General features: G+C 36.3%; 2 protein-coding genes across 3 annotated transcripts; both read left to right on the top strand.

The window, feature by feature from the left end:
• Positions 1–989: 989 nt before the first annotated feature.
• LOC110115040 (protein FLX-like 2) lies at positions 990–16,143 on the top strand. Of its 2 annotated transcripts, none has more exons than XM_020848142.2 (5): positions 990–1,150; positions 1,259–1,838; positions 1,934–2,076; positions 2,176–2,276; positions 15,408–16,143. In XM_020848142.2, exons 2-5 carry the CDS (start codon positions 1,285–1,287, stop codon positions 15,885–15,887), a joined length of 1,278 nt encoding a protein of 425 aa, XP_020703801.1. In that variant the 5' UTR covers positions 990–1,150; positions 1,259–1,284; the 3' UTR covers positions 15,888–16,143. The 2 variants fall into 2 exon arrangements, with proteins under 2 accessions (XP_020703801.1, XP_020703804.1); XM_020848145.2 differs by having other exon boundaries at positions 995–1,150; positions 1,266–1,838.
• A 4,770-nt stretch (positions 16,144–20,913) lies between these two features.
• On the top strand, positions 20,914–21,963 carry LOC110115034. Its single transcript, XM_020848136.1, has one exon. It carries the CDS (start codon positions 20,914–20,916, stop codon positions 21,961–21,963), a length of 1,050 nt encoding a protein of 349 aa, XP_020703795.1.
• The last annotated feature ends 5,177 nt before the right edge of the window (positions 21,964–27,140 follow it).

Genomic DNA, 27,140 nt, shown 5'->3' on the forward strand with positions numbered 1-27,140 from the left:
TAATAATAATAATAATAATAATAATAAAATTGTCTAATTTGAGCCGACGGCACGCTCGCTAATTATGGGGCTATTTGGTAGCAGGATTTATGCCAGATTTGAGCGAAATCCAGCCAAAAGGCCTGAAATGCAAAACCAAATCACACGGTAAATGAAAGACACTGTAGACAAAAAATCAACCCTTTTCGTGGTGAATCCCGGATTTCCAAAATCCAATGGATTTACGAGATTTGGGCGAAGAAGCGTGCAAAAGGAAGAAAGTTACCTTCACAGCGAGCGAGCTCTCGTCGTTGCTTCCTATCAAAATGTCGTAACTTTTGATCCAACTGGAAAGGAACATCCTTGAGGAGCGAAGTCAATCAACGACGAAGTAGTCGAAGAAGAACAACAACGAAGAAAAGCATGGGAAAAAGCAAGACGCATGATATGTAAAGAAAGGAGCAAATCTTAGAATAATTATTTAAAATGAGTAAACTAATTTTAATAATTAATATTCATTAATTAATTAGAAATTAATTCATGCAAATTAATACTATTTATAACTTATTTTAATGAAAACTATTATATTTAATTAATTAACTAATTAATAATTAATAAATATACATTAGATTATACTAATTATAATTTAGATAATTCTAAAAACTAATAATATTAATTAAATAGAAGATTATTTAAAATGAGTAAACTAATCTTAAATATATATTCTTTTTGTATTTTAATAAAAAAATTATTGTATTTTATTTGAACTTATGTTGTTGTACTTTAATTATTCAAAAAAGACATCTAAAATATCTTTAATCATTTTAAATCTTGAATTGAATAGCCAAAAAATCATACAAAATTTAACCTGATTTATAATAAATGTTACCAAACAGTTTCAAATTTTAATCCCCAAAATTTCATAAATTCAGATTTAGAAGATTTAGAAAATCCCATTTAATTAAAATGCTGGTGCTATCAAACAGCCCCTATTATAAGTTAGCTAAAATTTCTGACTTTCTCTCTCCAGTCGGCTTGTTATCTGCGAGTCGCGAACCCTAATCTCTATTCCTCCCTCACAAGTCGAACTCGAAGGCGCGCTCTCTTCTCGGATTTTCGCGGTCGTTCACTCTTTCAGTTGCGCTTGTGGAAAACAAACGGCTGTGTTACAGTTAAGATCTTCATCCGTGTTTTCAATCTGATTTTGCTGAGCCTTTTCAATTATATATATATTTGCTTCTCATATCTTTCCTAACATTTCTGTCAATTTACATGGTAGGTAGCAGACTGATTTGACTGGTTTTCATGGGAAGTAAAGGTCGCATGCCACTTAATATGCGCAGGCCTCTACCAGGCCCTGGAATGTTCCACCCAGAGCCTTACGGTCCTGGTATCCGTCCGGCAATTGGTGCCTTGCCTCATGACTTGATGCCTCCTCCAGAAATTATTGAACAGAAACTTGCTGCGCAGTATATGGAGATGCAAACTCTTGCCACTGAGAACCAAAGGCTAGCTGCTACTCATTCAGCTCTGAGGCATGAATTAGCTGCGGCCCAACATGAGCTGCAAAGGTTGCAAACGCACATTTCTGCTGGGAAATTTGAGCATGAGCAGAAGATGATGGCGATGTTTGATAAATTTGGGAAGATGGAGGCTGACTTGAGAGCTACGGAGCCTCTTAAGGTGGAGTTACAGCAAGCGCACGCAGAAGCTCAGAGCTTGGTTGCAGCTAGACAGGAGCTGATTTCCAAAGTGCAGGATTTGACCCAGGATCTGCAGAAAAATCATGGAGATGCACAGCAGATTCCTTCTTTGATATCTGAATTAGATGCTCTTAGGCAAGAGTATCAGCATTGCAGGTAGCAATTTGTTTGATTAGTATCAATTATATCTTTGATGCTGTTACATGTGATGATGTAATGCTCTAGCTTCTAATGAACCACTTCTTATGCAGAGCTACTTATGATTATGAAAGAAAATTACGAATTGATCATTATGAGTCACTTCAAGTTATGGAGAAGAATTATGTTTCAATGCTTGGGGAGGTGGACAAGCTTCAGAGGGAATTGGTGAATGCTTCTCACGCAGATAAGACTGGTACATATGACTGATTACTCTATTTTTTGATATTCTTATGAGATGTTCCTTGCCATCATTTAAATGATTAACTCATCAAATTTTCCTTGATTAACTTAGGGGGTCCTTATGGTAGTAATGTGGGTTACAAGGAGAGTGATCCATCCGGACAGCACTCTGCCGGCCAAAATGCTTATGAAGATGGTTACAGAGCTTCCCAGGTTAGCATGATTTTCATTGAGGCTTTTTGTTTTTCCCTTCATAAAGCTGTTAATTCTTGGTCTGTTGTTGTTGTGTAATGATTATCTTGGTTTAGGAACCATACTACATTATTAAATGCAGTGTTCTACTTGTGTGTTTTTTTTTGTGATTTGTTGAATTATTATAATAGGTGTATATAGGATAGTTATTGCGGAATGGTTTTCTAAAGAAAAAAAGCTTTGGCGCCTGTGCTCTGATTGATGTTAGGTTCATATTGGATTTTAGTCATAATTTTTTCTCAAGTTTAAATATCCTGGGCTTACACCACTGTTATCTTTTAGATTCTTTGTCTCTTGCGGATTATGGACTATCACCATGATGCACACAAAAAGCCATTTTTTATTCTTGTATTTTAATTTTAACGTTCGTTAAATTTTCTTGGAAGCATGTTTTGATCAACTTCACTCTTGTTATGCTCACACCATGATTTGCTCTAGCGATTGGTGAAAGTGTTTGAGTTTATTTCCATCAGTTGTTGTGAATACTGAATATTTTTTTTAGCTATGATGTTGGAATAAGGCTGATGACGATGATATTACTTCTGTTGTTGATGATGATAAGTGATATTTTTCTTGATCGAGGAACCATAATAATATGGGTAAGAGTATAATCCTGCAATTTAACTTTGGATTCTGTGAGAATCAAAGCAAAGAGAATGGAGGAGTATTAAGGCATCCTCCAATTGAGTTTTCACAATTGGAATTCTCATTCACGTTGGGCATCTTTTAAATGGCATCCTAAAAATTGACTGAAAGTTTACATTTGAAAGGAAATGAGAGTTGCTAATATACACGAAAAATAAAGAATATTGAATGCATAATTCTTTATGGTTAAACTAAATCTTTTGAAATACAAAAGCATTGAAAGGGGATCATTAAAATTATTTAACTAGTTTTTCATCTTACTTGCACTTTTTGCCTATTTTCCACCTGGGCTCACATCTATGGATGCAAAAGATGAGATTGATTTAGTCATTCTCCAAGCAAATGGAATTAATAGTAAGTTGTTCACAAACTTTACCCATAACTATATAATATTGTTTTTATTAGAGCGCTTTTTCAAACAAGTCTCAAAACTATCTATTATTGTTTCAAAAGTTGATTTTATAATCATAAGGATACATGGCACGGGTAATTTGTATGAAAAGTAGTGGTCCAATTTTTTTTTAAAAATTATTTTCATATAAAGTTCACTTATTTTAAGATACACGATCATCCATTGAAGTTTCAATCTTTTGATATGGGTTTTATTAGTTTTTTTGAAGTTTGCTTGATTTCTCTGAAAAGAGGTGTGGATTTAGAGAAAGAATGTAATGCATGATTTACTGATTTAGTACTGTTATGCTTAGTTGGAATGTAGGTTCTCAGATGAAACATTTTTTTGTACATTTCTATCATGCTCCATTTTCACCCCTCTTCAAGGTAATCATGAAGCATTACATAAGCGGACAATTTGACATAAAGTTCTTTTAGATTCTTATCCTATGATATTTGATTATATGGTGTCTTAGGTGCCTCATTGCCACATCTTGCTGTCTTAAATCACTTTGAAGTGCCGGTACTTGTCAGGCTTTCAGCCAAGTCATACTTTGCTCAAAATGAAAAGTTGAAATTAAAGAACTGTTAATTTCTTAATTTTGATGAGAAGTAAATTTATAACTTAAAATCTGTACTTTTTAGTATTGATTTGAAATTTTCAACGAGTAGTGGAAGCTAATTGAGATTAAGGCTTTGTTTGGAAATTGGAACAACTTTTAGATTGCTTTCATGGTAAAAACAGCTGTTAGTAAAAAAATAATTTGTTTGGAAGACAAATTTTTCATCGCTATCTCAAACTTTTGCTTTTAAAAATTATTTTTGGAAAAACATTTTTGAAATTTTGGCTGAGAAATAAGCTTTTAAAAGAAAAAAATAGAAAATCTTACTATCTCAAACAAAGCTTAAGGATAGTGGATGACCTTGCATGGGTTATCCTTTAAAGTTAGGTAAGGATTATTGCTTGGATCACATAATTCTAAGACGAAGTGATATTATTAAATTGGAATCCATGAAGTTATGATCAAGATGGTCCGATTTCCATGTGAATATCTTCTGGTAAGTTTTTTCTTTCTTCCTGAGGCGTTGGCCTAGTGAACAGCATGCTATGATTTTATTTTTGGAACTTTCCATCTGTTAGTAATATTTTGGCTCATTTCCTTGGATTATTCTTTCGTCAAGAACATAATGTAATTGCCAGGGAAGAATATAACTTTAGTATTGTGAAATTTAGGTAGTCAAGAGGGGTTCTAAATTCCAAGTTGCAGTTTTAAATAAATTTTGGAATAATCTATTTGCTCTGTATATCTAGTTTCTAACTGACGCAGGCTGAAAAAGTTCTCTCTCTCTCTCTATATATATATATATATAATGTAGCAATTGAAATTGAAGTGTAAGTTGCTAACTTTTTTGAAGATGTTAATTTCAAGTTGTGGAAGGTTTGCAGGGTTGGTTATATGAACCTTATGTAAGGGAAGTCATATTCACATGATAATCTGCTCACATATCTTGTGCTTGTGTTGAATAAGTTGAAAAGTACGTGTAAATGCTTCTAGTAGTTGGCGTTTGAATCCTTTCTTGATGCAATGATGTAACATCAAGGATGCAGGAGAAAGATACCTTGACATCCGAAATACATTTAGGGGTTGTTTGGTTGCCCGAATTAGGAGTGTAAAGTAAAACAATTACCTGTATTTATTAAATTTGGTTGTTTGGATAATTTTAAGGAGAGCAAAAGAAAATCATCCGATGCATTAGTCGTGTATTAAAAGGACTATTTTGCGTGAATTTGAAACCCGCTCGATACGAGCGGGTTATAAATTCATCGGAAAAAAAAAGCTTCGATCTCGTCGTGCTGTTCGGCTTCATTGCACGATAGTCTTCTTCGACTCCTTCGTTCTGGTTCGACTTCGCTCCGGCGAACCACCTTCTGCATTATCTTCTTTATAATCCTCGTCCTCCTCGCAATCCTAATCGTCTGGCTTGTCCTCCTCGCAATCCTAATCGTCTGGCTTGTCCTCCTCGCAATCCTAATCGTCTGGCTTGTCCTCCGTCCCACCAAACCCCAATTCTACCTACAAGACGCTCGGGTTCTCGGTTTCAACCTCTCTGCCCCAAATCTCCTCTCCTCCACCATCCAAATCACCATCTCCTCCCGAAACCCTAACGAACGCGTCGGCATCTACTACGATCGTCTCGACGTCTACGCGGCCTACAGGAACCAGCAGATTACTCCGGCCTACAGCATCCCCAGTCTCTACCAGGGCCATAAGGACATCGACGTCTGGTTCCCTTACCTCTCCGGCTCCTTCATCCCCATCGCCCCCTATCTCTGCACCTCCCTCACCCAAGACGAGAATAACGGATTCCTCTTCCTCTACGTCAAGATCGACGGCCGACTCCGGTGGAAGGTAGGTAGCTGGACCTCTGATCGCTACCATATTTTCGTTGATTGTCCCGCTTTTCTCACCTTCGACAATCATGCCAGTGGACCGGTTATCCGGTTCCAGCAGATGTCGACATGCAGCGTCGATGTGTGAGATCCATTCCAATTTCTCCAAACATTACATTTACTTTACATTGCATTTACTTTACACTGCATTTCTTTTTCAGGCAACCAAACAGCCCCTTAGAAGTTTGTCAAATCAAGCCAAGTGAAATCAATAGTAAATTTTTATCTGTCTAGATTAGGAACAACTGAGCTCAAACTTTACTCGAGCTTGATTTAGTTTTTTTTGGGACTTGTAACTTATGCTGGGCTAGGCTACTAAATGAGCAACGACCTTGAGCTTGATTTGAGGTTGTCTCAAATTTCTCATTTTTCTAATGTGATTTTTAACGCACATGGTGGACTTTTGGAATTCCGTAATTCAGATCTTAATCATCCTTATACTTTTGATGCACGCCATTGATCAAAAGAGTTGGGAAGGAGGGCTATAGGAGTGTTCCCTGGTGGATGAGAATTCTGACAGAGTAACACTGGTGGAGTAGTATCACCTCTGGAGACTGCAAATTGGCTTGGCTCTTTTGAAATGAAAAATATAATATGCTTTTGACCTGTAGAAACTGCAAATGGGGCCCATTTGGCTGTTTTGAAATGAAAAATATAACAAGTTTGTTGAGGAGAAATGATTTTCTTGTCCCTTATTGCTTAAATAAATGAACATTTAAATAGTTATACAAGATGAAATGCTGAAGAAAACAAATAAGGAGGAGAATTTTCATAATTATGGGGATGTAAACGTATATCACCTTAGTAATGTATTTTTCAAATATTAAATTTCTTAATATTACCTTTTAATGTGTATATATATATATAAGCTCCTAAGCTTTGATAAAGAGGCCAATCATACATTTTAAAGTAAAAATATGATTAATTATCTTCTTCAAAAGCATGATGTCGACATTCTTTGAAATGGAAATCAATTTTAAAATCTTTGGTTCATTTATAGAAAACAGGATTGTTGGCATTATAAATGACGATACATTTATCACAATATAGTGTATGGGAAAAGTAATGTGAAAATCAAATTTTTTTGAAAGAGTTTTTACTCTAATCATGTCACACATTGAGTGGTCCATAACTCTATATTCAATCTTTACGTTGAACTTGAACATAACAATTTGTTTCATACTTTCCTGGTGCCTGGGCACATCCAACAAAAAAATATAATATCCTTAGGCAGACTGTCAACCTTCAACATTGCCAACATAATAAACATTAGATAATGCTACACGAGATTTTGCAAAACAACATCCAAATACTTCTGATTTGGATTTTGCATGTGCTAACTAACAACCGAGAGATAGATCATCAGGTAGCTCTTCTTTAATAGAAATGGCTTGAGTCTCCATAGGACTATCAACTAGATTGCAATTAAGAACATTTTTTTCAAGATTATGAATATATTTCCTTTGAGACATTGATGCCCCTTTTTGACATATGTAAATTCAACTTCAAGAACTAATTTGATCTTTCTAGATCTCTGGCAATAAAATTCTTTTTTAAGTTGTTTTTTTACCTCAAAGATGCCATTATGATTATTTCCAATGAGCAATCTATCAACATAAACAACTAGTATTACAGAGCCATATAATATATATTTGATGAAGAAAGAATTATTCTTGTTGCTATTGCTACAAACAATCTCAACAAAAGGACCTTATAAAAAATTTCAAACTAAGCTCATAGACTTTGTTTAAGTCTATAGATAGCGTTCTTGACTAAGCATGTGTGATTCTCCCCTTGAGCATATCTGGGATAACTCCATATTAATTGTCTCATTGAGGTTTTCATGAATGAAGAAATTACTCGCATCTATTGATGATTACTAAAAGGAGAATTTGGATGGAGTTAAGCCTAACAATTGGGGAGAAAGTGTAAAATATCATATATATATATATATATATATATATATATATCTGTGTGAATCATTTGGAAACCAGACGAACTTTGCATTGATTGGTGAAACTATCATGATGAAATTTGAGTTTGAAAACACATAACCAAGCAATTGGTTTAACCCCAAAAGGGAGGGGTATTCCACATATGATGAATTGAGTTTGAGCACCGATCTCAACATCCATAAGCTTTTTTTAGAGAGGATTTTGTAGTGGTTCTTAATATATTGGGAATGTATGAAATGAAGATGATAAATGATCAAATGATGAATAAGAATGAATAGGATAACTGATAAGTAGTATGCTATTATTTACCTTTTTGTAGGGTAATTGATAAGTGAAGATTTGATGATGCTCAACCAAATCTAACAATAAGAATAGAGGTTTTGGTGTTTAAAGGTCTAAATTTTCGAGAGTAAACTTTTGATTGGATATACATGACATTGGAATTTATGGAGGAAGATGAATATGTGAGGGAGAGAAGGGTGTGGTCACATGAATTGTAACATCAATCGAGGTTTATAAATGTTGATTGAGAGAATCATAACATTAATATCTTTTTTGATTATGAGGTATGAAATATATGTCAAATGTTTGAGTAGAGATCTTGTCATGCAATCAAAGCACATGAACAAAGTAGATGATCAAATATTCTTGGTATAAGAGAAAATGTGAGTTGGCAAGGATATAAAAGAGAAATAGGTGAATGATTGGTGGGAAAGAGGGGATGAAATTTGATTTATGAGAGAAAACACACTATCAAGACGACATTCCCCTAAAATTGTCAAGATATTCATATGAAACATTAAAATTTGAGCAACATCGAGCTGATGACAATTTTTATGTTTAGCCATCACCATTTAGTCAAGATTTCTAGAAGCATGAAGATTGATGAATAACATTGTTAGAATAGAAAGTTTGAAATTAAGAATTATTAAATTCAAGATTATTATTTGTGATAACAATTACAAGTCTTTGTTATGCAGTTAATTGCTAATAGATTGATTGGAAATTGTCAGACATACATACTTTTGAAAGGGACATTTGAAAGGATGTGTAATGCCCTTTCATTATATGGGAGAAGAGGAACCGTCAACAAAAATATCAGGTAGTAGTGAGGACACGTGGAAGGATGAAAATATCTGGTGATTACTTATCATATGCAAAGATGCACATGAGTTGAAAATTCATGGCGTACTGGTAGAGATAATTTCATTAGATTGAGATGAATATACAAAATGAGAGGCATAGATAAATATTTGTGATTGTTAAAGTAGCAGGCCATGCCTTCTTTAGAAATAGTAATCGATGGAGGCATTTTATAATGTTAAAGATAATGATGAGTACTACAGTAATGAGGGCAAAAAAATATAGATATATTATGGTAACGACCACAATTGTCAGTAGTCTTACACTCATACCTCTATGTCCGCGACTTGCCATACCACACCTAGAGACACCAACAAAAGTTGATTGATCATGTGTCAGAGTGTGATGGTGGAGAGTTCGACACAAATAATCTGGGAGAGAGCAATCACAGTGTTAGGCACGTTGAAGTTTGCCATTAATTGAGACTGCAATTCCTACACCAAAGGACAAGTCCAAATATAAAATGCTATAGTATTCTTGAATATGTATGTTTTTTTGTTAGAGAGAGATCTTACTAAAAATATTATTCTCTTGAATGTATGTGTAATGAACAGAGACCCACATCTTACATGACAATTGGGGCAATTGAAGGGTCATGACTATTGACTAAATAGGTAAGAATTACATAGTCAGCGCTTGCTATTTAAAAAAATATAATAGTTTCATCTCTATTTAAAGGAGATGCATCATAATGATGGAGTTTGGTATGAGAAATTATAAGAAAATGGGAGGCCTTTGACCACATTAGATACTTGGTATCATTAAATTTGGTTGTGCCCTAGATATTTGATAGTGCATGAGGGTTTGGACTTTAGAGTCATTGAAATGTAATTATCAGGCTATGACACCATTGAGAGAAATGAATCGGATAAAAAGGGGGTTAACTTGGTTTATGATGAAGATGTAACCTAGAGAATAGGCATTGACTCTAACAAGTTAGCTGATGCGGTAAAGGCGATATGCGACGAAGTTTATTGTTGAAAGTGGGGATTGTGTTGTGAGCATGGAATGACTAGCATGACCAATGCAAGCATGTAGGCCCAGAGTGACATGAGCAGGTGCTAGCCTATGTGTACAGGTGGTGTATGGGAAGGCACATGCGGATGAGCCTCTTGTGAGTGAAAGCGGTGTAATCAGGCACAACAGATGGGCATAACAGTGTGTGAGAGTGTTTAGCTGCTGGTAGTGTTTGAGCGAGACATGCAAGAGTAGAGCAACACGATCGGAGAGCGGCGATATGTAGGTTGTGTTTGTAAGGGGAGTTAAATTGTTGGGAGAGAGGAAATAGGATGGTGGTGGGTAGTTTAGACATCATAACTTTTCTCTGATATCATGTTGGGGGTTAATAATTTTCATGTATCTTATTGATTGACTTGGGAATTTTTAAAGACATATGATGGATTCAAATGGGAATAATTAGGAGTAGGATATTCATAACATTAGGGACATAAAAGCTTGTCATCCTAATAAGATATTCTCCAAATATAACCTTTTCTAATATTACTTTCCTAATATATATGGAAACAAAGATGATAATAGCTGGAGGCTAATTTATACAGAGAGTGGGTGGAATCAGGAGAGGTGGGTTGTACTTAAGAAGGATGATAACCACTATGTGATCGGTGAGGGGGCTGAAATCAGCTTGGAGTCCACCAGTTTTGCAGCAATAATGGAGATACTGTTTGACCATTCAAACTAAAACAGAGACTCATGGTTTGGGAGGGTATTCGTGGTTCATAGATGTTGGATTTGCAGCAGTTTGTTATGAAGGCTGGACATTGATTTGGATGAGAGTGATCCCCTAAAAAATTTTAAAAATATAGTTAATTTTTGCATGAATTTCTTTGTGCAGGTGATCTTCTAACTGTGTTTATAACAACCTAATGAAAAATTACCTGAATAAGGTAGCTTTCAAGGCCTTGATGAGCCTATAAGCAAGCATTCTATCATCTTGAACAAATATGAGCTACAAACGAGACCGTTTATGAGGTTAACTTTGCTTAGTGCTGGTGAACCTTGTCTTGCTAGTAATAAGGTTTGAAAATCCATTCAGCATTGTTTGCTTCTTTTTTTTAAGGAATCTAAACCTTTTTTTCGTGATGAAACATAAATAATTTTTGTGGACACAGCCTATGGTATTATTTGGTTATAACCAAGTCATGTTTCTTTCAAACTCCCTTACTCGTTTGTCCTCATTTGATATATTGCTATCTTTTATAATTGTCAATAAGTTGCAAATACATCTTCAAATTTATTTGTTTAATTAAGTTATTAATCATATTCATATGCATGCATCTATTATTTTGTCAACATTAAATATATTTATTTATTATTTTTTTAGAGGCATCCAAGCTTGGATATGAAAGGTTAATGGTTGATGTTTAGTTAATAGCCAATCATAAAATTCATGCTAAAACTACATGAATGCGAAGTTTTTTATGTTAGATTGTTCTCCAAAAACGACATGCCATGGCCTAACTCAATTATAATGAGAAGTAGATAAGTGTTTGTTAGGGTGTTACTCCTAAGTGATGTACCAAAAATTTATCTGATTGTGATAAATAATAGAAAAGAATTGGCTAGGATGCACCTTTTGTAACTTGCTATAGCTTAATTCAATCATAGTGATAAGTAAACTAGGGTCAATTAGCTCTAAATCTTAGATTAAATTTGTTATATTGAATTTAGTGTCTTTGAATTGGAAGATAAGAGAATTGGTGGATATTATATTTAGAAAAATGACAAATATGGATTGTTTATTAAAAATTGAATTAATATGATAAAAATCCAAAAGAAAAAAAAACATGGGTGAAGTGTCTTAGTTATTGTATGTTGAAAAGATTAATAATATAAATGGAATGGAGGTAATAATGGACAGACAATTAAATGGTGAAGTTGTCAAGGTGAAATGTGTTGGTTATGCGGTGATGGATAGGATATTATGAATATGTTTGTGTTTTTGTTCCTTAATTTGGATTATAAAATATTTAAAATAATAATTTTGGGAAGAGATGGATGAGCTACTTCAATGTATGCCTAAGGAAGAAAAGATATTTATTGGAGATTCATGCTAATTATTTGGAAAAATATTCATTAGAAAGATATAAAAATAGTATGAGAAATTATATTTGGTTTCACAATAGATTCTGGTTTTGTAATAACATTCACATTTTAAGAATTGGGAAGATGACCTAATTATTTGGAAAGAAATAAAATTCTTACAAATATTGTAAGGTGAATCTAAAAGAGTTTGAGCACATAACATAGAATATTTGTTATGGATGTATATCTTAAGATTATGAAAAATAATAAAGAGATGACTAGTTTCATTAAAAATATTTTTGTAGGAGTTTTTATAGAGTTTACAAACAGACCATTCAATTGCACAGAAAAAAATATTTTGGAAGGGCATAATAAACAAAAATAATGAGATATATTATAGATTGAACTAAAAAAATGGAGTGAGGTAGCTAGCTCTGATAAATCAACTTATGGCAAATACAATGAAGTTATGAGAGTGGAACATATGTTTAGAAAAATTATATCAATATTAGAGATTCAAGTTGTTTTCATGCCCCATAAGATTAATTCTAAAAGTGATTTTTGTTTTAAGTAAATTATAAATCATAGACAGACAAAAGATCTTTATATATTTTTTATTAATCTTGAGAATGTGTATGATCAAATATCATATGAATTGATTTGGTGCACATCACTACATATCAAAGGTAATTTGAAGTTATTAAATATAAGAATGATGGATGACTGATTAGTACTAGAGGTTGTTGTGGTGTGATCAAAGAGTTCTCAATTTTAGTAGGATTACATTAAATATCAATATTGAGTTTATCAGTTTTTTTATTTATTATGAAGGTTTTAGTGGATGAAAATTTTAATCATTAAGATATTCAATAATATACGTGAAAGTTTAGAATAATGAAGAAAATATTTAAAAGATATCATGCTTAGAATTAGTATAACAAAGATAAATAATTTGATATATAATTTTAGTATGTGTGATATGAATAATTATTTATCAATATTAGTAAAGATAAAGTGCTGCTTAGTCTGGCAGGTAAGTATCTTCGTCCTATTATATTGAAGTTTGAAAATTTAGATGAAGATTTAACTTTTTCAGTTAAGACTAGATGGTTAAAATGAAGAAGTGCCTCAAGAATAATATGCTATAAGAAAATACGATGAAGATCAACATATAAATTTTATAAAATTATAGGTAGGTCCATAATATTGTATTGATTTAACTATTTAAGTATTAAATAGTCTAATGTTTGTGGATATCCAACCAACAACTTTAATGTGATAGAAATAAAAATGTTAGCATGGATGCTTGGCAGAACTAAGGACGATATATTAATGAATGATTATGTTAAGAGATTGATTCGAGTGACACTGGTTGAAGATAACTAAAAATAACTTTTGGACAGTACTTTGAACATTTGAAAATGCACTTATTTGGTGAATATATATAATTAGTGCGATAGAATTTGGAAGGGTAGGCCAAAGGTAATATGGATAGAAATTGTTTAAAATAATTTGTGAAGTATAATTTTAACATCTCAGGAATCACGTAGTTGAAATGATTGAAAAATGAAAATTCATAAAGCTAAACCATAAATAGTTGAGATAAGAATACATAAAAAGCCTTTTTCAACCTTGTTAAAATGTCTATTAATCTTACTGGATGGCACTCAACTTCATGTTTTCTAGCTAAAATCAGTCTTTTGTAGGGCTAATCCTATGATTCTCAGACATGGCACTAGGTTGATTTTGCTGGTCTTCCCTAGTTTTGATGTTTATATATTCAAAGTGTTTTTGTTTAGGGGTGCAAGCGAGTTGAGTTGAGCTCGAGTCATCCTAGACTTGAGCTTGAGCTTGAGCTTGATTAATTAATTGAGTTCGAGCTCGAGCTTTATTTCACGAGTCTAGGACAAAATGGTAAAAAGAGAGAAAATGTTTATGATTCAAATAATTATTATAATAAAATGGTAAAAAGAATGAAAAATTAGAAGAAAAATAATGAAGAATCACTTAATATAAAGAAAGGGAGATGTAAATTATAAATATTTTTTAACAATTTTGTACTTAAAATCTTGAATACTAATATATCTTAGGTGCATTTATAACAAGTCCAGTTAGGGCTGGCTCAAGCTTGACTCATTAGTTTATTGAGTTCAACTCACGAGCCGGCTTGACTCACTTACACTCCTATTTTTGTTAGAATTTTATCAAATATCTCTGCCATCTCTTTTGAGCTTTCCACCTTTAGATTGGAAAATTGTAGGAGGGATCTATCTAGCATTTATATGCATTTTGCATTAATCTATTGCGTCCAATGAGGATGTATTGTTGTGTATCATTTTGACGTATGGGAATTTATTGAACTTTATATCTTCTTCAGCCTTATTACTAAGAGTTGTTGGCTTTATGTATGCTTCTTTAGTTTGCTATATGTGTCGAACACAGAGTATCATATCCCCATGGATTCTTTAGAATCTAAACCTAACTTTAAATCCATTTACTGATGATGTATCATCTTCAATGTTCATCCTGTTTTGGAACAGCAAAACGTTTCTTTTTTGGAGAAGCGTTTTAAGTGATATTATTAACGTAATCTACACTGATGCACATCTTCAGTGAGTATACCAATAATAAATGTGTTTACTTTGCCACTTGTCCATAAACTGCTTCATTATCTCCAATTGTTTAGGCTTTTTTTATCAAGACTAGGGGTTTAAGTGAGCCAAGCTGGCTCAAGTTCGACTCGTTAACGAGCTCGCGAGCAGAGCTTATCGAGCCACTAGCTCGAGCTCGAGCTTGATGAGGTTCGGCTCGTGAGCTCACGAGCAGACGCAAATCTCTATTAATGTTTTTAAATAATTTTTATTTATTTATTAAACTTAAAATTCCTGCTTGATATTCTCGCTTGGGTTTTGATATTCCTGAATCCCGCTTGCCAATTTGCTTGGGAGCTCGGAACGAAGTGGGCGCCTGCGTGGGAGCTTGCTCGGTCGCAGAATGTGGGTCCGTCTGCTGTGGATGACGGGGAGGCTCGCTCGGTCGAAGAAGGACGACGACGTGGAAGGCGGCCTGAACCCCCGAGGCTCGCAAGCCGGCTCGAGCTTGTTTAGAGTGGGACGAGCTCGAGTTCGAGCCGGCTTTTTTACTGACGAGCCGAGCTCGATAGTGCCATGACTCGACTTGACTCGTTTAGACCCCTCGTTAAGACTACGAAAGCTTTTTCTGCATGGTTACTTTTTCTTTGAACTTTTATGGCCTGAAATGATTTTTTCAAACATATAGTTGCTGCGATGTCATATCTAAAGGAATTTAAAGTAGCATGTTGCCATATGGATGCACCATTGATCAGCTGTGCAAAACAATTGCTTCCGCGAGTCTATTAAACAAACTTTATTTATCATCTCAAACAGTTTCATTCTAACTTTGAAATTGACATCATATTATCAATCTTGTATGCTTGAAACTCAGGGTCTTGGACCTGCTGGCAGTACAGCACAATATGGAGGGGCTCCTGTTCGTGCCGCCCCTGCTCCCTCTCGGCCTGGATATGATTCTGCCAGAAGCACTGGTTACGAGGCTCCTCGAAGTATGGGATATGATACATCTGCTGCTCCGCACTACGAAACCTCGAGGGCCCCCAGTTATGAGCCACCCAGAGGTTTGAATTATGATGCTACCAGAGGTCCCGGGTACGAAGCTCATAGTATGACCGGTGGAGCACAAGGAGCTGCAGCAACTGCAAATCCTGTTCCTCCTTACATGATGAATCAGATGCAGACACCCTATGGATCGGCGCAAGCCCCTGCAGCCTATGGAGGACATTTGCAAGCCACTTATGGGACCCCGCAGGCTTCTAACCGCTCTATAGGGGGTTATGAAGCACCAGCTCGCAATGCAGCTACAGGCGGCGGCGGCGGCGGCGGCGGCACAAATCAGGGGCACAGATGAGCATCAGTTTTGATTTAGCGACTAGTATTGGTATTTATACTTTTGTTATGGTTTGTCCTTTCATGGATTTGATCATGTTATATATCTACTTCAAACTTCGCTTACATTGCTTGATAGAGCTTGCTTACCTATCTGGTTTATTTGATTCTACTTCTTTATTTTATTGAAGAATTGCCTAGTCTGAAACGATATTGTTGGAGCATTTATGTGCTTTAATCAGATGAAATCAAAAAGTTGAACTGTACTTTGGTTTAAAGAAGAAACTGTTTGGTTTTTGTCATACAGTTTGATCTATTTCTATTTTTCCCTTTCAGTTTGAGTTATCTATGACTTTCTATTTATGTAAGTAATATCTAATTATAAAAAAATGAATTAGTAAATTCATATATTTAAATATAATAAATTAATGTTGCATTGGGAGTAAAAATAACTAATGTTGATTAAGAAAATTGCTTGGTCAAGACGGCAAGGGAGATTGCATGTTTCAAAAGTCTAAGTAAATGACAAAGAATAGGGGAATATATTAGGACCAAAAATTTGTCTATGGGGAAAATCGGAGTAGGATCAATAATGGCTATGGAAATGGAAATAGTGTGAGTCGATGAAGCGACCAACATATAGTACTATGGTATGGGTTGAAGTTTATCAAACTCTTTATTGTGATGCTCTCTCAGCTTAAGATTAAATGATAGATAAGAAGAGGCGATTGTTGAGCACCACTAAGTATTGTGAGAGCTTTAAGGTTCTAATGAGCTTGGAGTAGCGTAAATCCATTCTTGGGCTTTATTCGATATGTTACGCTCTGCTCTTTGTTCTATAATAACTCATGATTGAGCATGTATCACTTTGGCGCTTTATTCTTTGGCGCCATGATACACGACACATGATGGCATACAAATTGCGTGCATTTAATAAAAGAATAATAATTTATAACTTTAGTTTAATTGAGCCATTATAAAAGATTTATATATAACTCTATTAATATAATGATTATTGATAGAACAAGTGAAAATCAATATGAACAATGTTGTTACGTATGAGCAATGGAAATATGTATAAACATTGTAATTCATAATCAATAATTAATGTCCATATAAAGGATTAGTAGGTTATGTCATTCTTGTTTGCCCCAAATATTCCCCAAAAAAAAACATGGTTTCCAATGTGTAATTACGCAAACGCGCTCATAGTCCACGCAAATAAAAAGGATATTTTCGTCATTTGGTGAATCCTAAAACCCGCCATCACGTGATGCTGATTGATGTGGCTCATGGATCCATTTCCGTGGCACCATAAATTAATCAAAAGGACAATTATTGGAATCGTAGGACCCACCATCACGTGATGCCGATTTGTTGTGGCTCACGAATCCATTTACCGTGATACCATAAATTATTAAATTAACTCAAAGGACACATTTTCCAAAAACAAACAGAGAGTTAATAAATTTATATTTTTTAAAATATTAGGACAAGGATGGTAGAGAAAAATAAAGTTAGGGTTTCGTGAGAGCGCTCTGCTAGGGTTTCGTGAGCTCCTCTCCCGCCGCTTTGCTCCCGCCTTTTCTTCCTCCGGCAACGCCGGAGGCTTCCCACCATTTTTTTCCCATGGATTCCTCTGAGTTCCCCCCTCTTTCTTCTCGGGGGGTCCCTCCCTCCTCTCCCCAGCGCCTTTGGACGCACATCTTTGCTCCGGCAGCTCCCTCTCCCAAAGACTTTACTTTCTCGTTCCATCCTGAGGAACCTGAAATTATTCCGTTCTCTGGTGATAAGCTTGCTACTGGTGCGGATGACTGGAATCTGAGTCTAGTTGGCTATTCGATCGGTCGGAGACCCTTCTACGAAGCTTTGCTGGGCGCCATGAACAGAACCTGGGCTCTGAAGGGAACGCTTCAACTTCTTTTTCTTAGTGACGGTTTCTTTCTTCTCCGCTTCTCCTATTCTGAGGACTATGATATGGTGTGGGCTAAAGGAGTCTGGTCCCTTTTAGGTAAACCATTCATCCTTCAAAATTGGCATCCCAAGTTTAAGCCTAAGAAAGAAAACTTCACGAGCATCCCTATCTGGATCAAGATTCACGATCTGCCATTGGCCTGCTGGAACTATGAGGGCATTTCTCGCATCGCTAGTAAGGTCGGAATTCCTATCGCTGCTGACAACCTCACCATTCAGAGAACTCGTCTCACTTTTGCCAGAATCTGTGTGCTCATTGACAATAAAGCGACTTATCCGGATGAGATCCCTGTTTCTCTGGACGGTGACATCGTCAATCTCAAAGTTCAATACGAATGGCGTCCCTCTCCCTGCTCTCATTGTAAGTCTTTAATGCATTACTCCTCGTTCTGTCCGCAAAAACCTGAAAACCCAAACTTGGAGCCTGGGACGTCCACTGTTGCAAATCAAACCCGTGGTAGGAGCTTCAGCAGGAAACCGAGATCCCGTCACCCCCATGAGCCACCTTATACCCGTCCTCCTAACGTTCAACTTAAACCACCTATGGAGCCTCACAAGCAATTACAGGAAACCCACTTTCCTCCCTCCAACCTTCCTCCTGACCCTTCCCCCCACGCTCAAGTTTCAACTACACCCATGATTACTGACCCCCCACCCACAAATAGCATTGGGCTGCCTTTGCTATACCAACCCCATTCTCCCACCTATCACCCCATGGATTCTGCTAAGCCAGCAGATCCGCTTAACATTCCCACCATTCCAGCTGTTGGACCTTCTTCAATTCCAAATTTGAACTCTCTCAATGATGTTTCAGAAGATACTTCTTCTTCTTGTAATTTACAGCAGAAACCTGTACCCATGTCTCAAGGGGTCATCTCTCCCAATCGGTTTGATATGCTTCAGGTGCAGGAAGATTCTTCTTCCTCTATGGATGTTGCGGAAAATACTGAGTTTGTGAATGTCAAAAACTCTAAAAACAAGCAAGGCACGATTTCTGGCACGTCTAAAAAGTCCACTAAGGGGAAGCAAGCCAAGAAGCCTTCTCCCAAAAATGGTTCCCGATGACTTTGCCGTCCTTAGCTGCTTGGAATGTCAGGGGGTTCTCCCGCCCTGATAAAGTTTTGTGTTGTAAGCGTTTGGTTTCTTCCTTTAATCTTGATATGATTTGCATCTTAGAGAATAGAATTTCTCCGTCCTCTCTTAAAGACCCTTTCTTTCATGAGGCCCACTCTGTTTTTGCCCACGAGAATAGTTGTCACAATTTTGATAAAGCTTCGCCTGGCCGTATTTGGGTTAAATGGAATGCGGATCACATCCATTTTCAGCCCACTTCTGTTGCTGCACAAATAATCTCTGGTGTTGTCACCTCACGAACTGGTCTTCTTTTTAACATCTCTGTTGTTTACGCCTCCAACTCTAGCAAAGATCGGTTGGATCTCTGGCCTCTTATTGCTAGCTCTACTCCTCCCAATGATACTCCTTGGCTTGTTTTAGGAGATTTTAATTGCTGTCGATTTGAGCATGAAAAAATTGGAGGTACCTGCATTTCTCATAGGAGCACTGCCGACTTGAATACCATGATTTTTGACTGCTGCTTAATGGATTTGCATTCTGTTGGTTGCAAATACACCTGGTTTAACCAACGCACGGATAATCCCATACATATTAAGCTCGATAGAGCCTTGGTGAACAATGCCTGGTGTAGTATTTTTCCGTCATCGTTTTGCTCTTTTCAGAGCCCTTCCTGCTCTGATCATAGTCCAATTGTTATTCTTCCTGGTGTGGTTAGCCCTTCAAAACATAGATTTATCTTCAAGAACTACTAGACTAAATTCAATTCTTATTGGTATCTTCTTTTGGAGAATTTCTCTATGCCCACTTCTGGGAATCCCCTTGCTAATTTCTGCAGCATGTTAAAAAGGTTTAAAGGTGGGATTAGAGCTGAAAAGTGGTCTAATGCTAGCAATATTAATGCTCATTTAGAGAAGCTTCATCTGGTTCAAAAGGCCACGATTGAGAAAGTTCATGAAGACTCGTTCAACTCTCTGTTAAATGCCTCTCTCAAAGAGATAAATTCCTCCATCTCTGACTTCTCCTCCTTGATGGCCTCCTGGGTTATCCAACGTGCAAAAATCAACTGGCTTAAAAACGGGGAGGACAACTTGAAGTTTCTTTATCAAAAAATCAGAAACAGGAAGAGAAAAGCTCTTGCTGCTGTGAACTTATTACATACTCATTTCCCTGCTTCTAACTCTGTCTCTAGCATTATACAGCATTTTCAAGATCTTTACAATCCTCCTGCTTCTTCACTAACGGACTTTAGTAACTTCCCTACAGGCTCTATCATTCCAGAACATTTTATTACTTCCCTTTCCCAGCAGGTTTCTTCTGCTGAGATCAAGGCTGCGATTTTTTCTGGATCTTCCACATCCACACCGGGTCAAGATGGTTTCAACTACTACTTCTATAAATCTGGATGGCATATCTTAGAGCCTATCATCTGCAAAGCCATCAGATCTTTTTTTGAGAAGGGGTACATCCCTTCTGGTGTTAAGGCAATGGCTCTCGCACTCATCCCCAAACATAATCATGCTTCCACTATTTCCGATTTCAGACCCATTGCTTTATGCAATGTTACTTACAAAACCATTGCTAAGGTTATTACCAACAGGCTTGTGCCGATTATGCCTTACATTGTCAAGCACAATCAAGCTGGTTTTGTTAAATCCAGAGTCTTCACTTGTTGCTCAGATGATGAGCGAGACTCAGAGCAGAGCTTCGACTGTTAGATCTGAAGACATTGATCTAACAGATAAAGGTGGCTGATTACTTATTTGGGTATTCCCCTCTCTTTCTATACCCTAAAGGTGGCTGATTTTCTACCCTTAACAGATAGCCTGACCAAAAATCTTTTTGGCTGGAGTGCTCATCTTCTTTCTTTTGCGGGGCGTCTGCAATTTCTGAAATTTACTATTCAAAACTCTATTGCTTATTGGATCCGGGGCTCAATCATACCTAAAACTGTTTTGAGGTTTTTTAAGAAAATCTCCTCTAAATTCCTGCTTTTTGGAGATATGGATAGCAAAAACAAGATGCATATGATTTCGTGGGATAAGATCTGTCGGCCCAAGTTGTATGGTGGTTTGGGCATCCCCTCTTTGGCTGCCTTACAATATGCTTTTAATTGTTCTGTGATATCTAGAATGTATAACTGTGAATCCCCTTTGTCTGCTTGGCTCCTTCAAAGGTATATCTCCCCTTGGCGTCCACCTCCGGTTTATTCCTCTAAATTTTGGAAACTTATTTGCTGTACTGCTAGTGAGGCAAAACACTTCTTTAGCTTTAATATTTCGGCTATTGCTCCTGTCTCTTTGTATTGGGACCATTGGTGTATTAATGATGCGTTCGCTGGAAATGGGTATGGCTACCAATTCTTCACTGGTACCTCTGCTAATACCAGGCTGATGGACTTTATTATTGATAATACCTGGAATTTACCTCACTCGCTGCCTGATTCTGTTAAGCAGCAAATTTCTGATTTGCACATTCACGAATCTGCTACTTGTTTAGTTTGGAAAAACTCAGGTGCTGGCATATTTAGAGATTATGTTAATGGTTTCTATTCTAATATGGACATATGTCCTTGGGCTAATCTCATATGGCATAAAGGGGCTGCTTTACGTTTCTCTGTTTATGTCTGGATGTCTATCATGGGGGCTCTGAAAACTGCTGATGCTTTGTCTAAACGCAACATTTTGGTGCATCCAGTTTGTAGCCTTTGCAATTTGCAACTGGAATCCTCTATGCATTTGTTCTTTGAATGCCCTTTCTCACATTCCACTCTTATTCATAATATCCCGGTTGCAAAAAATTTATTAATCAGGCCCACCGTGCTCCACTTGTTTGAATGGATTGATAGTTGTTATGCCTCCAGATTATCTGAGAAGAATTTTTTTCTTCTTATGGCTAGCTGCACCATTTATTTTGTTTGGAAAGAGAGGAATGACAGGAGATTTGGGTCCTCATTTAAATGCTCTAAAACTGTTGCTTTAAATGTTAGAAGTTCGGTTTATGAGAAAATTACTAATTGGAAAGATGCTGGGAAGCTTAAAGAGTTGCTGTAACGGGCTGTTCCTTCCGTCCCGACGTCCTGCCTTCGTTTTTGTCTTGCCTGAGGGATTTTTGGCCTTGGACGATGATGTTTCCCTTATCAGGCACTCCTTGGACGGCCTTCGGGCAACCAGGAGGATTTCGCTGCTCACTTTACGATTTTCTGCTACACTGAGTCCAAGCCTTTTCAATTACACCTTTTTGAGTTTTGTTACAAATTGTAATTTTTTGGGGGGTATAGCTGGTATACCATTTTTGCCGTTTTGTGTAATTGCTGGGCCAGCCTTTGTTCTTAGGCTTTGAGGTCCTTCTTTTTCTTCATGTAATCTCCTCTTTCTTTTTAATATACGGGCTTTGCCCAAAAATTTCCCAAAAAAAAAAAAAATAACATGAGTTTGTGAGGTACATGGGATGAGGCTCTAGTGGATTGTTTTGGACTGATTCCAACTAAATATAGGAGAATGTAAGTGGGCTTTAAGGATGCAACAAGTCTATGAGGGATCTTTGGCTAAATGATGTGGATGATAATAACAGTCGTCAAAGTTTAGATATGATATCACTTGAAATCAAATCTCCTAATGAGAATCTATGCTGAATCATACATACACTTTTTTTTTTTGCCAAAACACTTGAATCACATATACATCTTTTACAGAGGAATAAGTTAGGCTAAGTTATAAATTAATCTCCAGCTCAGAATATAACAACCCGACACTACATGAGTTGAATGTACTCAAATAATCGAATAATAAATGCATGAGGAACCCTAGGTTAGAAATCCATCATTTAAGATATGTGAAAACTGCTATGCTTAAGGCACAGATATATTTCTTTGACTTCGTGATGACTTCCCCTAAATATGAAAAAAACATGATTTAAAACTTGAAATGATAAAAAAAAACTAATATCTGAAATGATGAAAAACTGAAATAGGGAATCTATAGTGATAAAGAGCTGAAATATGAAATGATGAAAAGCTGTCCTTAATGGAGTGCTCATTTGACTTAGAAGATAGAACAACTTTTTTTTTTAGAATCTGTACTTCAAATCCTGGAGGCAAATAATATTTTGATGTTATAAGAGACCTGAACCAATAACGGATTGAAGAAGGCGTTGAAGGAAAGTTGCTACAAGAGGTGGTTCGTGGTAGAAAAGGAAACGGGCAGGTGGAAGACTACAAGCGGCCTGATCAGCTGATTTGGACGCTCTTCTTTAGATTGATGTGTAGGATTCAAGGACGTGGAAGAGATATCTAGCTCGTATGCTGAAGAGACCGGAGGTTGCTGGAGTTGTGGCTTGGTGTCGTGAGATTGAGGGAGGCCGGAGATTGCCAGAGCTCTAAAGACGGTCGTGGGGAGTTCCTGGAGCTCGGACCGAGTTTTGAAGGCGTTGGGGTGTGTAGAGGATCCAAAAAGGGAGAGATTGAGCGGAGGTATATGGCTTTTTGGACTGGCCTCCAGCTTCGAGTGAAAGAACCACCCTTAAACAATGCTCATTTCTTGTTTTGACATTCGCTAAAGGCCAACTGTGAAGTCAGAACAGGTAGACTTGAGCTAAACAAGGTAATAAATTAATTAGCATTTGACTTTTCCTTGTTTTGATACCTGCTCTTTGTTCAAATTTAATAAGTTAATATCCATTCTAATGATATGTCATTAGAACATTAATTTAAAATGACAGGATTGTACTAATAAGTCAAAAATCCTCTTAATTTGTGTGTTGTTCTCGATCTACGTGCAAATTTCTCTTGGTTTGTGTGCTGAGCGCCTCGTTTTGCGTGTATTTTTGTCTCGTTTTACGTGCCAAATTCGTCGAACATCGGAATTAGACAAATTTAATAATAGTGGATTTAGGGTATTGCTGATGTCCCGGTCGCAACGGCGTAGTCCATTTTGAGATCGGACGTCGTTTGGGCGACGACGAGGCTTAGTTCCCTCGTAATGCATGTTTTCGCAACATATTTGAATCCCCTTTGAGATTTACGACACGACCTCAAACCATCGAATTTGATCAAATAAAATATATATTATGAATTTTGACGACGTTCCGGATGCAATGGCGCTATCTGTTTGTTGATCGGACATCGTCTTAGCACCTTCGAGGCCTTGTTTCCGTCATAACGCAGGCCTTCACATCATGTTTGAGCCGCCTTTGAAATTTTTAACACTTCAGACGATCCAAATTCATTAAATAAAATGTATGTTCTGAATGTCGGGATGTTCCGGACACAATGACGCTGTCCGTTCATCAATCGGACATCATTTAGGTGACGACGAGGCTTAGTTCCCTCGTAACGCGTGCCTTCGTAACATATATGAATCATTCTTTGAAATTTACGACACCACCCCAAATGATCCAATTTAATCAAATAAGATGTAGACTTTTAATGTTGACGATGTTCCGGACGCAACGACGTCATCCGTTCTGCGATCGGACGTCATTTCACCACCGACGAGGCTAATTTTTCTTCATAGCCAAAGTGTTAAGAAAGATAATGACTATATGTCATTGGTGATGATTTGGGTGGCATGTGAATACTCATCCTCGATAACGAATAAGAGGTGCGAAAGATCCACGGGATATGACTGACAATTAGACAATGGGGTTGACGATATGAGATAGTTGGGGAAGAAGTGTCTATAATATGCTTATTATAGATTTTTATATATTTTTAATATACTTTAATATTAATAAGAAGCAAAATTTTTATATATTTATTGTTCGTTATAAAATATTTTTTAATTATACTTTTAGTTAAATTAGATATGAAATGTTTCGTCGAAGAGTAGTTGAAATAGATGAGTATAATAATATATAGTCTAAATAAATTTATGTTGAAATTGATTTAGATGATCATGAAAATAAGTTTTTTTTTTCAACATTATAAAATTTCTCTTCTCATAATTAACATCTATAATTAAAAAAATTTAAAACATAATGTCAATTTCAAGCTCAAATGAAAGAACTTGATGATATTTTTAAAATTAAAAATTTGTGCCTCCGCCGATAAAAATTCCTTGCTCTGCCACTAAATGCTACACTTAGAAAAATGACATTTGTCCATTTTGTTCTAGATGTTTCATTCACTCATATTTGTACATAATATAATAATTTAAAATGATTTATCTTATGTTCCATTGTTTATTATTATTATTATTATTTTAAAACAAAACTAATATATTAAGATAAACAAAAAACGGTTACAACAGCAATTGACCAAAAATAAAAAGAAAGAAGGCAAAATACAATAAAAAAGGGCTCAGTAATCGACTGAGGCTCCCAGCATCCCCGAAGCCTCGCACGGACCATCAATTAAGATGAAGACAGCGCCAAATATCTAATTAACTCTAAGAACAACACCAAAGGTTGCCACCAGCTCGACGACAAGGACACGAGCCTCATTTTATCCACCCGCACCCACTCAGCATTATTGTCCACATTCACAGCTGGTTTACACGAAACCTCGATCCAGACGACGGAGCTGCCGAATCATCAATCACAGCCATAACAGGGAAACTATCCACAACATTACTAATATTAACACCAATAGGAGTAATAAAGGGAGCCGAAACCACCCCAACCTCATTACCAGGTAAAACATCACCCCCCAACCCATCAAAAGAAGCCATCAGAATAGGGGACCCCATATCATCAAGAGAACAAAACGGAGATTCAACAAAGGGCAAGGCATCAACCTCCACAGCATTAATAGCAATATCACAATTCAAAACTCGTAGAACCGAAGGAACTTCACCATTTACCACATTATTATCACAAAGAGGGACAAAGTTAACAATCAGAATAGAAGAAATAACAGAGATACCAGAATTCACTAAGGGATTAGAAACAGAGTCCATCAGCGGTGGAGCCCATACCACAACCGGATGTAAATTAGGAAATAGCTTAGAACATTCCGACTTCTTATGACCCACAGCCTTACAATGCTGACAGAAATTGGGCACACCTTCAAAAACAACTCTTTGAACATACCCAAGTTTCTCTGGACCCAGCCAAACAGATTCAGGATAGGTTTTAGAAATATCAATTTCAACAAGAATACGTGCGACTGAGGGACGCGAGCCAACAGCCGTGGCATTGTCGATTTGAATCGGGCGACCAAAAATAGAACCCAACCCAAAGAGAATACGAGAAGAAAAAAAGGTGAGGACGCAAACCTGGAAAGGAAATCCATACAGGGACTATCGGCGACTCCTCCGAAAGGTCCAGGAGAGGCGACCACTTAACAACTTTCATGAAACAGCCATAAACGAAGTAGAAACGATAAGAAAAAACCCTACTATAGTCAAGATCATTTGAAAGCTTGATCAGAACATTTGACTGATCCAATAAAGTAACAGAAAAATCACCAGATAACTTACGATTGAAAAAAAACCTACGGATTGAATCCAAAATTGGCCGTTTAAGGGGAAATTTCCCCACTAAGGCAAACTCAAAAGGTTTAGCAAGATGCAAAAATTCATCTTCCGAAAACCATAACGCTGGCATACCCCGAATCGTAGAGACGCGAAAATCCGGAAAACTCTTCGAATCAACGGAACCAGACAACACATCTTTGAAGGATTTGGAGTGCTTACCCTCAAGAAAGCCAGGATCCAACCTTTTATTCGCCATGAAAAAAGAGGATTTCAGAGACGGAGGCGGCTAGAGCAAAAGCCCTAGCGAAGAGGGAAAAACCTAGCAGACAACTCGCGTGAAACATCTCTCATAATGTACGACCTTTAAAGAAGAAAAAAGTTATCTTATGTTCCATTGTTGTTGTTCCAACCTATACTTGTTTCTTGTATGTAAAAATTTAAGTAAAAGTAAATAATGCGAGTATTTGAAAAATAAATATCATTAAATGAAAAACAATATAACTTCTAATTGTCATTTAATTGACATTTTATAAACTTTAATAAGGTTATTATAAATATAAACTTAAAAGTATTTATTTAACATAATTATAATATATAAATATAATATAGTATATTTGATTTTTGTTACTAATGTATTTAATTTAATAGTTTTCAAATACATTACTAAAGTATTTAATTTAAATACATAAATATGTTACAATTTAATTATGCATATTATACATGATCATTCTTGACACGTCATCAAAAAATTATCTTGATCGGGCACGAATCTCGATGCAAAATTAAGTTGAAAACTTCAAAAATTAATTCGGAGA

Source organism: Dendrobium catenatum, unplaced genomic scaffold (assembly GCF_001605985.2).
Source record: "Dendrobium catenatum unplaced genomic scaffold, ASM160598v2 fragScaff_scaffold_1510, whole genome shotgun sequence".
Classification (NCBI taxonomy): Eukaryota; Viridiplantae; Streptophyta; class Magnoliopsida; order Asparagales; family Orchidaceae; genus Dendrobium; species Dendrobium catenatum.

Bases quoted from the DNA above. Each gene is read 5' to 3' on its own strand.
- LOC110115034 (XM_020848136.1), top strand. From the start codon at position 20,914: ATGGATAGCAAAAACAAGATGCATATGATTTCGTGGGATAAGATCTGT.
- LOC110115040 (XM_020848142.2), top strand. From the start codon at position 1,285: ATGGGAAGTAAAGGTCGCATGCCACTTAATATGCGCAGGCCTCTACCA. The intron at 1,839-1,933 runs GTAGCAATTTGT...CTTCTTATGCAG, and splicing joins CAAGAGTATCAGCATTGCAG to AGCTACTTATGATTATGAAA. The intron at 2,277-15,407 runs GTTAGCATGATT...CTTGAAACTCAG, and splicing joins ATGGTTACAGAGCTTCCCAG to GGTCTTGGACCTGCTGGCAG.